At 45.8% G+C, this 12,897-nt stretch overlaps 1 protein-coding gene across 1 annotated transcript; it reads left to right on the top strand.

The window, feature by feature from the left end:
* Positions 1–1,122: 1,122 nt before the first annotated feature.
* STOM (stomatin) lies at positions 1,123–11,694 on the top strand. The gene is made up of 7 exons (XM_080630802.1): positions 1,123–1,203; positions 5,545–5,648; positions 6,043–6,115; positions 6,858–6,940; positions 8,540–8,743; positions 9,243–9,377; positions 11,449–11,694. The coding sequence occupies exons 1-7, from the start codon at positions 1,155–1,157 to the stop codon at positions 11,641–11,643; spliced, it is 843 nt and encodes a 280-aa protein (XP_080486928.1). The 5' UTR covers positions 1,123–1,154; the 3' UTR covers positions 11,644–11,694.
* Positions 11,695–12,897: the final 1,203 nt, after the last annotated feature.

The following is a 12,897-nucleotide window of genomic DNA, read 5'->3' as shown; positions in this document are numbered from 1 at the left end:
CTCTGGTACAGAACGGAAAGCAAAGTTGAGGCTACCTCCAAGGAGGAGTCTAACCACACAATAACACCAACACTGCAGATAAATCTCTGCGTAGTCCTGCATGTGTAAGACCATGTCTCCTTCCTAAGTTGCAATGTGTTTCACAAAGAAGCCATTTCACACCATCAGTGCAACAATAGAATAAACAGCAGCTTGCACATCCCTTTCCTGTCCATTAATCACAAATAACAGTTAAAGAATAGCCACAAATCACCTGCAGCCCTCCTAATGCAGCATAGCATAGACCTCACCCCTGGAATGGGTGAGTTCTTCAAATGGGACCGCCTTTATGACACCTGATGTGTAACAGCTCTATGTGTAATGATGTTTTTCTACACACACCTGGATTCTGTGGGATGAACCCTGTAGAAGAGCAGCAGAGACCCCAGCTTTGGCATCTTGGAAAGGGATGAAAGCTCCAAACTCTCCATCGGTGTCCTCCAGCAGATCAGGAAGAGAAGCAGGAACACCTAGGTGTTCCTACACTTGAGGTGAAAGCTTGAAAAGGAGGGAGTTTTCTTCAGGATTAAGTCCTTTCCCAATTAGGACACATACTTCAGCACAGTCACAGGAAGAAATAAGGTGTATGTTGGCTTGTTACTCCTCAGAGTGGTTAAAAAGTCAATCTTACCAGTCTGAATGTTGACCCTTCTTCATTCTTTCCTGTGAGACCACAGCTCACCCATTACCAACCATCAGCACATTAAACCACACCTGGGGCAGGGCTTTCCTCACACAGGGGCTGTCCGGCGGCCTGTTCACCTCAGGCGTTCCGCTGCACGCCTTCCCCTCCATCCTCCCGCCCTGCTCCAGGCACGGCTCTCAGGGACTGGCATTTCTGCCCTCACTAAGGGCACTTCTGCCCTCGGCAGCGGCACTTCCCTTCCTGCTGCCCGTCCCCTGCCGCTGAAGGCTGAGGGAACCCCCGCCATCGCCGCTCCGACGCCGTTACCTCAGCACCTGAGGGGGCTGCGCGAGACCGTCGAAAAGGGCGCGAAGCGCGCGGCAGGTGGCTCGTGCTGCGCGCAGCCGCCGAGGGGCGGGGCTAAGGCGGGGCGGGAGCGCGGGGTTCGCAGAGCGGGGCAGGCAGCGGCAGTGCTGAGGGGACGGTGAGCATGGCGGATCATGAGGTGGGGGTCGCGCCCAAGGCCCGGCGGGTGCAAGGTAACCGCGATAAGGGGGGGGAATGGGAGCAGGGGCGCTGCCCCTCAGCCGCCCGCTCCGAGCGCTGGCGCCTTCCAGGCGCTGCCGGGTTTCGGTTTCCGTTATCAGCCGCTGAGGAAAGTTCGCGGATCCGTGGCCAAAGTTTATCCCGCGGAAGGAGCGGGGAGCGGCTCAGCCCCGCTCGGCTCCCTCAGCCGCCGGTGGTTGTTGGGGTGAGCGGAGTCCGGCACCGCCGCGGTTCGCCCCGTCTCATCGCTTTAGGCCTCCGCAGCACTCGGGAAGGGGGCAGGAAGAGCATCGCGAAGCGTTGGCCCCAGTTGCGACACTCGGGGTGCGCTCTTTGGTTTTCCTGTGCGGTAACTGGGGCGCTGAGGGGAAAGCGGAGCGAGTGATTAAGAGCAGAGTGAGCAGAAGCAGTCCCCGAGGCGGTAAATGAGAACAAAGAGGATCTGGGGACTGGGTGTTTACAGCCCGGGTGCCCTGCCCGGGAGCAGCGTTCGAAAGGTGTGACAGGAGGAAGCGAGAAGTCAGCAGCGTTTTCTCAAGTGGGGAGTGAAGCTGCTGTCAATTCTTCTTTATTTCTGTAGCTATTCGACGGGGGTTTGGCTTTCGGGTTAGTAGGTGCGAGTGTAACCTGGGTCGGGAAGCTTTGGAGATGATGCACTGAAGTAACCCAGCCACCAGTTCGTGTCACTGGAGCGCTTTCTCGTTGTGTTCAGAGCCAGCCCACAGGAAAGCTAGGATTTCTTGTGCGGTTTTGTCCCTCGCAACTGGAGACAGCAGTAGATTTATGAGATTGCTTACTGTGCACAAAGGCTTTGGCTGGGTAATGCGAGTGGTATATATAATGTATGGTAAATATAATGTACGTATAATTGTATGTATTGTATGTATAATAACTGTGGGTGCGTTTGGGCCCCCTGCCTGGTGGCACATGGCAGCTCTTGTATCCTCAGAGGATGCAAGTTTCATCTGTAAGAACACGAGGTATTAACACTGAGCGGCGGGCACTTGTGCTAACCTTGTCTGGGGCTCTGCACCCCGCTCCCTTGCCATGCTGCTGAGGGGGTTTCTCCTGTAGCTGCTGTGTGTTGGGTTGGTTTGGAGGCTAAAGCTGCCTACTAGGGTCTTTTTTTGTCATAATAAAGTATCTGTGGAGTAAATTGCCTGAATCATTACATCTTATAACCCAGATTATGGCTTAATGCCATTTCCCATGTGATATTGTTTGAGAAGCATCTGAAAAGACATGTGGTTCTCACAGAGAGCAATATTCCTTACTATTCCTGATTGATTGCTGATTAACAAACACTGAATAACTGTCACAGAATAACAGCCTTCAGTCATTCTCAGACAATCCTGTGTTTGAGCAGTGCGGAAGTGAAGATCTGTGCCTGGTGTTGCCTTCCCCTCAGTCTGGCTGATCTCCCACATGCATTTGCTCTAAATCTGGTGTGTGCATGGCTGGGGAAGGTCCCTTCCTCCCGTGGTACCCAGGAGGTACCATTTACAACATTCCTGCTCTGTGACAGTGATGTGCTGGTTCAGACAGGCTTTGCAGAAGGAAATAAATGGTGGGTGAAGTTTATGTGCCGCTCCTCTGGTGTGATGAGAGCTTCCTGTTCCATCTCAGCCTCCAGTACCAAGTGTTTATTATGAATTGTTAATACTGTTTGGTGATCCAAGTGGGAATTTCTTGCTTAAGTAACTGTTCCAGGCAGCCTGAAAGGGAGTGAAGAGGATTCAGTTAAACTTCTGTTTTCATAGTCTTTCTCCTTGCAGTTTATTTCTTAATCCTGGTGTAATTCTGCCATTCCTGTCAGTCTTGTCTCGGTGCTGTTACCAGCTGCTCTTTAGGAGCCAGTATCAAGGAGCCTGGCTGAGAAATCAGGCCAGAATGAGCCACTGGTGGAGTTACTCCAAGTCCCATGAATGGGGTGGTCAAAAGTTACAACCAGGAAGCTCATTCCACAGATGCCCAAGCGTGTTTCTGGTATTTCATCGTTTTTCACAAGACAGCATCTCTTGCTTTTGATGTTGTGAAATGCACCATGTGCTGGGAAAGACGTTGCTAAATGAAGTGTGCCCTTACTCAATCTGGGAATATTACACTGAGTTGTGACCTCTACTTTCCTGTTCAACAGGGAAGCAAATGGATATTTCTTTTCCTGTTCTGTAGAGCAGGCGGTTGCTGGTGAGAACTAAGCTGTAGCGTGAAACTGAAGCAGGATCCTCAGCTCCTTTCAGTTTATGAGAGTAAAAGAGAGGAGACTCTTCCTCCTTCTCAGTGTAGGTTGTGAATGCTGCTTATGGCTTTAGGCTGACTAATACCTTGTTGCTAAATGAAAGGTAATGTTCCCTTCACTAATGAGTTTACAGATGTTGCTTAATGCCTGCAGTTGCTTAATACTGATCTATGTAGGTAATGCATTTCCTCGACTTTTGCAGAAGGCCTGGAAATTACTGTCTCATCTCTATTTCCACTGCGCAATAATAAACCTTGGGGCAATAACTTAGGTAACTTTCCACAGAGGAACTTTAAAATGACAGCTGATATGACACGTCCTTGAGGATGATTATCCTGGCATGTGACAGGAATACACATTATAGATAAGACGGCCAGCTGGCTTCCTAAAGTTCAAGATACTGTTTACGACAAAACCTCATTATTCTTCACTACCTCCATGTTCCACCATACTTAAAGTCCTGGAGTAGTGGCTCTAAGACCCACAATCAGTGTAAAAGAGGGCTGGAGGGCAACTTCACTCTTGGTCCCCAGTTATTTTGCTGGTTTCTGTGACTTTAGTCAAATACTGTGGATCTAAATTTGCAAAGTATCTGCTATTATTTGCTCTCACTCACTTTCAAGATTAGTGGTATCTAATGCCTGGCCTGTCTCACTTCTCTTTTTATCCAGGGCATACGCTGCTAATGCCGAGTTGAATTCAGGCACAATGAAATGCCTACACATGTACCTGGGTGTTAAAATCAAGGGATATTTTTAAAAATCAGGATTTTGCTTTACAATAAAATGGGTTCTATTTAAAATAACAGGTTGGAATGGAGACTCAGGGACTTGTTTCTTGTAACTGGCCAATTTTGTTGTACAAACTGAATAGTAGGTGTGTTTGGTGAGCACAGAAAATGATTCCTTAGATAATTCCAGGTAGAACTAAACTAAAGCTTGTGGAGTCTTTAATGCAGTTTTTACCCAGCAACCAGCTGAATGCAGTCCTTCAGATCACAGGACTCCCGTCCCTGAAGTCCCTGTGGCACAGATCAAGCCAGGATAAGGTCTGCATGTTTGCAGCACTGTAAGGGGGTATTTACAGTTCAGCAAGTCGGGGAGCGTGGGCTTGAAGCCATGTTCTGTCATCTAAATGTGAGAGTTGTGTTCTTCTGAGCCTTGTGGCTGCTTCTTGGCCCTTCCTGCTTTTGGCTTTTCAAAGGCTGGAGCGAGAGAGGTGAATTTCAGTATCTCCATGGTGGGATGGTTGCTCGGTGCCACTCTGGGATATCCCCACTTGGCAGTGGGCTCCTGGCAGCCTGGTAGGAGGCTTTGCTGGCAGGACATGAACTTCCGATGGCTTTATGAGCGCTTCCTTCCCAGCACGTCTGCACCTTGTCACGCTGCGTTGCTTTTTTTAGCTGTGTAGTATTTGAAACCACCGGCCCTTGTTGTGTGCTGATTCTGGACATACTTCCAGTTGGTGCCTCTGCATGGCAGAGAACTGTGGGGTTTTCCAAGCATAAGGAGTCTTTGGCCAAGAAATCCTTTACAGAGACCTTACTTCACGTGCAGCTAATCTTGAACCACATCTTATCCTAGACACAGCAGTGCTGAGAATTGTGGTTTACTGAGATGTGTGCCCGTGACAGCTGGAACACAAACCAGCCACTGAATGTCCTGGCCCTGGGGCTGATGGGCTCTGGGGTGTTTGTGTTTCACTCATTACACGGGTGTTGCTCTGACTTCCTTAGGCCATAAAAGATCAGGATTTCTGTTGCTGCCCTTGGGCATTCTGCTAGAGAGAAGTGGGGCAGAGGGAGGCATTTGGGAGTCTCTACTTAAATGTTAGTGTACGTAATTATGTGTAAATGTTACATGGACCACATTCTGCCCTCGGCTCTCTCACACAACTGACAGAGACCAGTGAGAGTCAAAGAACTTGGTTTTTAATTTGACTTCTGAACTAAACCTGGTGTGTTTGGCCACAGCAGCAGTGCTGCAACAGTGCCTTATTCCAAGGAATATCCCACATAAATACCCAATTACAGGCACTCTCTTTAACAGGCAGTCTTGGGTTTAAAAGTCTGAAGATTGCTGGTCTTTTCTTGCAGACAACTCCGATAGTGGCCTTGGCCTGTGTGGATGGATCCTGGTGATCACTTCCCTCTTCTTCACTGTTATCACATTTCCTATATCCATCTGGAGGTGCATAAAGGTAAAATTGTTCACTTCTGTGCTGGGTTAAAACTTAAGCAGTGCAGATGCTTCCTAGTGGTTATTATTGGTCTCAATTTTGTTTACTTGTTTTAAACACGAATTAATCTATTACAGCAGACAATGTAGGACAGACCCCAACATTTCAGTGCGTTAATCTTCAAACGGACAAAGAATTACCCTGAAGGACTGATATTTCTTGTACAATATTGTCCTCATTGCTCGTATTGCTCTTTGCCTTTTGACAATAAAGTTTAGGCTAAAATTGTCAAAAGCAGCTGGTATAGAAATGTCTGTTGCGTTGAAACTCACGGCTGTCTGAAACTAGTGTATGCAGAGTTTGGAATCCATCATATGGCTTCTGGAAACCCTTGCATGACATCCGTTTATTACAGATTATAAAGGAGTACGAGCGAGCCATCATATTCAGACTTGGACGCATCCTGAAAGGTGGAGCAAAGGGACCAGGTATGTCCTGGGAGCATTCTTAATCTGTGTTCTCATTAAGTCACCAGCTGTAGCTGTGGGGAGGCATTGCATTGGACTGGCCAATGGGTTTCTTCAGGATTTTGTAATTTCCAGGGAGAGGATGTGTTGCTTTATAAGGAAAAAATGGTAAACGTGAGCCTTACCCAGCTCTCTGCAGTTAATCCATCATCTTCAGGTAGAATCAAAGCACAGAATGTAAAGGGAGGAATAGCAGCATCAAATGTGCCGATTTAAATAGAAGTTCAGGGTGTCAGTTAAAACCCAAGTGGTCTGAAAGCCTCCATTCTTCAAAAGAGATAGAAACAATGCAATTATGTGCTAGCTTTGAAATGTTTCCTGTGCATATGAGAAATTGTGATGTAAAGCTGAAGAGTGACAGGAATGCCCCAGAACAAAAGGAGGTTGATGGCTCGATAGCTTCTCCTTGCCGGAACTGGACCCTGCAAATAACTAGGTAGGACAGATCTTCAAAAGTGGCTGTGAACAGTTCTGGGGCTTCCCCAAATATTACAGGTCTCTAAGACAGACCTGAATAAACTGAAGTTTCTCAGCATACTTTATCAAAAAGCATCCTGGCTTGAAAGCCACAAACCAAGATGCTGCCGAGCTCAGTATGTGAGGGCTGTGCAGCTACCGTGGTTGCACTGAAGCTTACTTCAGTAGCAAATTTCACCTGGTTTAATGACCCATTTTCACCTCTTGACTGGGTGTTTTTGTACAGGTTTGTTTTTTGTCCTGCCCTGCACAGACAGCTTCATCAAAGTTGATATGAGGACCATCTCTTTCGATATTCCTCCCCAAGAGGTGAGTCTGCACTTGCCTTTGTACCTGCTAAAGTGTCTACACTTTGTTTTCCTTTTCCCCTCTTGATGTTAGCGTGTGTGTAGCTTTAGTGTAGACTCTTGGGCAGGTTCAGTGCATTGTGAAGAGTTCATACATCCTTGAGTAATATCATTCAATAAGAGAAGATTGCTGAAAGAAAACCAATTATGCTGTCCTCTGAGGATCAAGTAAGATAACTGCATACTGTCTGAGAGCTAGAACAGGGGGGTTTGGAATAAAGACTGCCTGCAACATTCTGTAATTGTTTCTGGGAAATCTGGAAGATTTCCAGGCACAGCACTGCTCTTTCCTGTGCCAATTGATCTAGATGGATAAACCAGCTAAAATAATGGGATGAAATTATAATACACGTCAAATGCTGTTAATGGCAACTCAGGGTAATGGTCTGCTCCCTTCCATGGGTTTTATGTACGTGTTGCTTCTTGTGTCCTGCTGTGCAGGACTGCTTTTCCTTGGACATCTTAATTTCCTAGCGTGTCTCCACAGCTTTAGCTGAACTCAGCAATGCCAGCACAATAGATAACAAAAGAATAAAAACTGGCTAGCCCTCTAAAAGCAGTTAGTGAACAATTGGGTGTTGATGACTATAACTGCATCCCTCATGGAGCTGGTCTGTCTTGCAGGACACGGATGCCTGACGCAGCCTGTCTGCTGCATCTGTTCCCTGTCATATTTGCCAGTCGGTTTGTTCCTCATCGTTAGTTGTAGATTTAGACAAATGGCATCCGTCAGAGTACACTCTAAAGGGTAATTGGTAGAAACCTAATCACTGGCAGGCAAAATGTGCTTGCAGCTGCTCATGTGCCATTAGTGAAGCCAGCAGCTGGACATTTACCTTCTGACTTGATTGAATCATGCCCGTGGATATAGGTTTGTCTGTTTTCTGTAGGTAAGAGCAGAAATACACTTTTATTTGTACAACATGATTTCTGTGCATGCTGCTTATTCTTTATCTTAGGCTGTTATGAAGAGCCTGCTAAAATAGGTAGTTTGGGGAAGGACAGAGCAGGTAAGGTTAAGTAACTCTCATGTCCTCGTGTCAAATAACATAGTAGTAATTGTCTGACATGGAATTAGGACACTTCTCAGCATCATGTGGCATACTTCAGTCTCTTTAACTTAGCTTTAAAATAGAATTAATATTAATGTTTCATTCTGGTGTATCCTCTTCTAAACCTTCAACAATAGCTCTCTTTATCTTTGCAAGTACCTCCTTTACTTAACATACAAGTGTTAAATTCAGTATATCACTTGAGCCAAGCTCTGAGGGTGTTCACAAATGATTTCCTCTGCAGCTTGTCTAGAAATCACCACATACTCATGTAGTAGCACAAGGTGGCATTTCAGTCAGAAGTACCTCTAAGGACAATGAACGGCAAGATAACAGCAGATACTTCTAATGAGATGCTGAAATCAGGCTGACACCCTTGCAGCTGAAATGCACCAGGCTGCTGGGACAGGCAAACCCCATTTTGTAGGAGCTGTCAAGTAAAACAAATATGTAATTAGCATAATAATTAACCATATATTAATAATTATGCTTTCCCCACTGCTTTTCAGATCCTGACCAAGGACTCTGTGACAGTGAACGTGGACGGAGTGGTTTATTACAGAGTTCAGAATGCCACCCTCGCCGTGGCAAACATCACAAACGCTGACTCAGCCACACGTCTTTTAGCACAGACGACTCTGAGGAATGTTCTGGGGACCAAAAACCTCTCCCAGATTCTCTCTGATCGTGAAGAGATCGCACACAGCATGCAGGTACGAGCAGCTCTGCCCAAGTGAGCCACAAGCGATCCATAAGCAGCAGTCCCGTGGGTAACTTCCCGGGCAGGATTTATTTTGCTATCCAAGTGATAAGCCAAGTTGTGATTTGGTGTTTTAGGCAAAACCCTATCGAGAGCTATTGAGATGGCATTGTGTTTAATAAAAGTGAGTGACTAAGGCAATAATGGAGCAGTGGGAATGAGGGATATGGGAGAGGAGGGCTTCCCAGGATTGGTATGTCAGTGCTTTGCTGTTGAAGGCAATTATGCTGCAGAATTCCTTTAGTATATTGATCAGGCTCTGGGTTTTGGGTTTTTTTCTTTGTTAGCTGACAACAGTTATGTTTTTATAATTAGCAAATCATCGTACTTATACTAAAGCCCTTAAAGTCCAAGAATCATAAGATAATTAATGAATTTGGTTTATTGGACACTCTTTGGACATTAGTCTGCAGCCAGGTCAGTGCTGAACTTCATTGTCCTGCCTTGTACAGGCCACACTTGATGAGGCAACAGATGACTGGGGCATTAAGGTGGAACGTGTGGAGATCAAGGATGTGAAATTACCTGTCCAGCTGCAGAGAGCAATGGCTGCAGAAGCTGAAGCTGCTCGTGAGGCCAGAGCCAAGGTAAAAACATCAACATCTGCAGCTGCGTTATTTTTCCTTCTCCATGAATAATTCAACATGGGCATGTAGAGGATGAAGATTCTCTGCCAGATTGTGTTGTAGCGAACAGGAGAGCAGGGCAGGGATTTGTGGATTTATGTCTGGCTTTCATTGTGGTTTGTGCAGGTGAAGCGTCCTTCAAAAGCACAGAATCTCAGCTCCTTACCACACTCCAAGAACAAATCTCAAACAGAACAATTTGGAGGTTATTAGCTGGAGCCTGCAGTGAATTAGAAGCCAGATTTACTTCCAGCTTCCTCCTGAGTAGCCCTGATTTTAGGGAAAGCCTTTGTGGTCTGTTTGCTACTTCCAATGAGAAATAAAACAGCTGTAGTGGGTTTGTCACCCTGAAGCTGACCAGTGGTCAGTTTGGTCATGACATCTTGTTCCCTAGTTGTCCAGACCCTCCACCTTTGCTTGTAGAGCAAGCTGATGGAAGGAGGTTTTTGATAGGTACCAGTGGTCTGTTGAGCTGCCTGCCTGCTTGTCTTAGCAAAGGGAGGTTTCCTAAAGCTCATTTAAAGCCATAAAAACCACATCTGATCTTATGAAGTTCATCTCACACACGAGTGATTTTTTTATGTACATACAGATGACTGATTTCCATATCTGCCATTAATGAGGAGTTTCATTAACTTTAATCTATTTTTAGGTTCTAATTATAAAATGTGGATTTTATTTTCATGGGAAATAAATATTAAAGTGAATTTCATTAGACTTCAGGGCTGGCAATTACTCAATGTGAAGCTGGTGGTGCACCTCAGAAAAGCTCTTTAAGCCTACATTAGTGCTCCAAGTATTAACTTCTATGTATTCTTTTGAAGCTTAATTACTTTGTGGTTATTTTTTTAATTACTGTTTATTCTGATGTTAAAAAAATATTGTGCCCTTGCACAGAACTCTGGAGGGGAATCTGCACTTCCCTGTGCTGATGTGCATTAAATTGCCTCACCATCAACTTCTCTGTTGAAACAGCAGCATCCAGCCCTCTTTTACAGACACTCAGGAAGTATTTATACTGTGTTGGTGCAGCAGGGCTTGTCAGGAAATGCCTGACCACAAAGTTGTCCCTAATGAGCTCATAAGGACACGGAACTGTTGGAACAAGTCCAGAGGAGGTCACGAGGATGATCAGGGGCCTGGAGCACCTCCTGTATGAAGAGAGGCTGAGAAAGTTGGGGCTGTTCAGCCTGGAGAAGAGAAGGCTGCGTGGAGACCTCAGAGCAGCCTTCCAGTGTCTGAAGGGGGCCTACAAGGATGCTGGGGAGGGACTCTTCATCAGGGACTGTAGTGACAGGACAAGGGGTAACGGGTTCAAACTGAAACAGGGGAAGTTTAGATTGGATCTAAGGAAGAAATTCTTTACTGTGAGGGTGGTGAGGCACTGGAATGGGTTGCCCAGGGAGGTTGTGAATGCTCCATCCCTGGTGGTGTTCAACGCCAGGTTGGATGAGGCCTTGAGTGGCATGGTTTAGTGTGAGGTGTCCCTGCCCATGGCAGGGGGGTTGGAAATAGATGATCTTAAGGTCCTTTCCAACCCTGACTATTCTATGATTCTATAATTAAAGAAGGAATAAAAGGTAATTTTCCCAGTAAGAAACATGGGCAACATTGACTTGTCAAGCCCTTGTAGAGACCAAAAAAATACAGCTTTAAATGAAAGCTTAAAGATACATGTGGGGAGCTTTCTGCTTTTGAGAGGCAGTGCTGAAAGAAGCACAAAAGAAGCTTTTGAAAAATAGAACAAATGTACCCATTGCGATTTCAAGACACGGTGCTGGCTTTTGGGATCTGGTATCTCAGTCCTGAATGGGGGAAACAGACAATGCGTGGCCTTGAAAGCAAAGCAGGAATGGCTTCTGTCTGAGCAGGAGAAAGGCAGAACCAGTGAAGGAACGTGGGAAGGAGAGAGGTCATTTGATTAAGCAATGAGCAGTGTCTTTGGAATATGACTTAAGGCTGGTCATCTTACACATCTCCAGGTTGTTACTGTGCCAGGAGGAATTCACTGTGGTTCATCTTGCTTCCCCAGGTCATTGCAGCTGAGGGGGAAATGAATGCTTCCAGGGCCCTGAAAGAGGCATCCATGGTTATCACAGAGTCCCCGGCTGCTCTTCAGCTTCGTTACTTGCAGACCTTGACCACCATTGCTGCGGAAAAGAACTCCACCATTGTCTTCCCATTGCCCATAAACATGCTGCAGGGCCTCACAGGTGCCAATCGCTAGGTAGGGTGGGAGGAGAGAGGTAGGGTGGGCTTTTTGCTACAGCAAATGTTTGCGGCGCTGAATTCCATGTGTATCATAGCTTATGGTGGTGTTACAGTGGATTTGCTGAGGAACCTGTTTTGTTGTATGAAGTATGTTATAAAACTTACACGTAATGTTTGTGAATATGGACAGTCAAACTATCTGAAAATGTCTAAAAGCAAATACAAGCAAATTGTGATCTTAAATAAGCAGGTATCCATATACTCTCTTAACCTGCAACCTCCCACTTTCAAATAGTATATGAAACCATTTGTGGTGACAATCCAACATCTAGAGAGAGAACTATTCCTCTTACCTCAAGGGGTCTGTAGCCCTGCAGGGGAAGTGGAACAGCCCTAACTTGTCTTGGAGTGTAGCTGCATGCAGGAAGTTACCAGATTGCTGTGGTGTGAATTGGTTCTTCAGCTAACACAGGAGAAGTAATGAAAGTTGATACAGGAGTGAAAATCCTGGGTACTTCTGAAAATCAGGCCCATGCTCTCTGAAATAGTGCCCCATTCCTGAGAAATGGTGGTTAGTGGAACTTTCCATCTCTGAAATGGAATAACTATGCTGTAGTTATGGATACAACATACTTGCAGTCCCTGAGGGCTGCTCTGTTGTTACAGTGATGTGCCTATGTAGATTTACGCTGAAAAGTGGTTAGGTCTGTCTTAAAGATGTTTTTAAAAGGCCAAAGTACTGATTCCTGCATTGTACCTGGGTCTGACACCTCAGTTCTGTAGGAGGTGGGATCTCTGTTATTAGTGGGCTGTGGTGATGTTTAACTGAAGATGTTGTACTGTTGATGTATCTGTTCTAACAAATTAGTGATTTCCCTGTTGACGCTGGTTCGGAGCAGATCTGTAGTATCTGTTGTGACACCAAGGGCTTGTACTTCACACCAAAAGCATGTAATCTTCACATAGTCTTGAGCAGTAAGTCTGCTAAACTGTATTCATGTTGTGTGCCTCATTAGTAGATGTAATTACAGATTAAAACGAGAAGAACTAGGGAGGAGGGGGCTCTGGGCTGCCACCATCACTGAGTTTGGCATCTGGTCTTTAATTACTGGAATGTGACAATGAAAACAAAAAGTCAACCTCAGTCATACAAGTGCCCTTTCTCACACTGGTCACTATAGAGCTCCTAACTTGTTTTTGTATCCCCTTTCTGCTACAGTCTGTTCTGTATTTACGGGTATTTAAGGTGTGTTTACCTGTGCCTTGACAC

This window comes from Psittacula echo (genome assembly GCF_963264785.1).
Source record: "Psittacula echo genome assembly, chromosome: 16".
Lineage (NCBI taxonomy): Eukaryota > Metazoa > Chordata > Aves > Psittaciformes > Psittacidae > Psittacula > Psittacula echo.
The sequence above is the reverse complement of the archived record's forward strand: the minus strand, read 5'-3'. Positions and strand labels throughout refer to the sequence as shown.

Bases quoted from the DNA above. Each gene is read 5' to 3' on its own strand.
- STOM (XM_080630802.1), top strand. From the start codon at position 1,155: ATGGCGGATCATGAGGTGGGGGTCGCGCCCAAGGCCCGGCGGGTGCAA. The intron at 5,649-6,042 runs GTAAAATTGTTC...CGTTTATTACAG, and splicing joins CCATCTGGAGGTGCATAAAG to ATTATAAAGGAGTACGAGCG. The intron at 6,116-6,857 runs GTATGTCCTGGG...GTTTTTGTACAG, and splicing joins AGGTGGAGCAAAGGGACCAG to GTTTGTTTTTTGTCCTGCCC.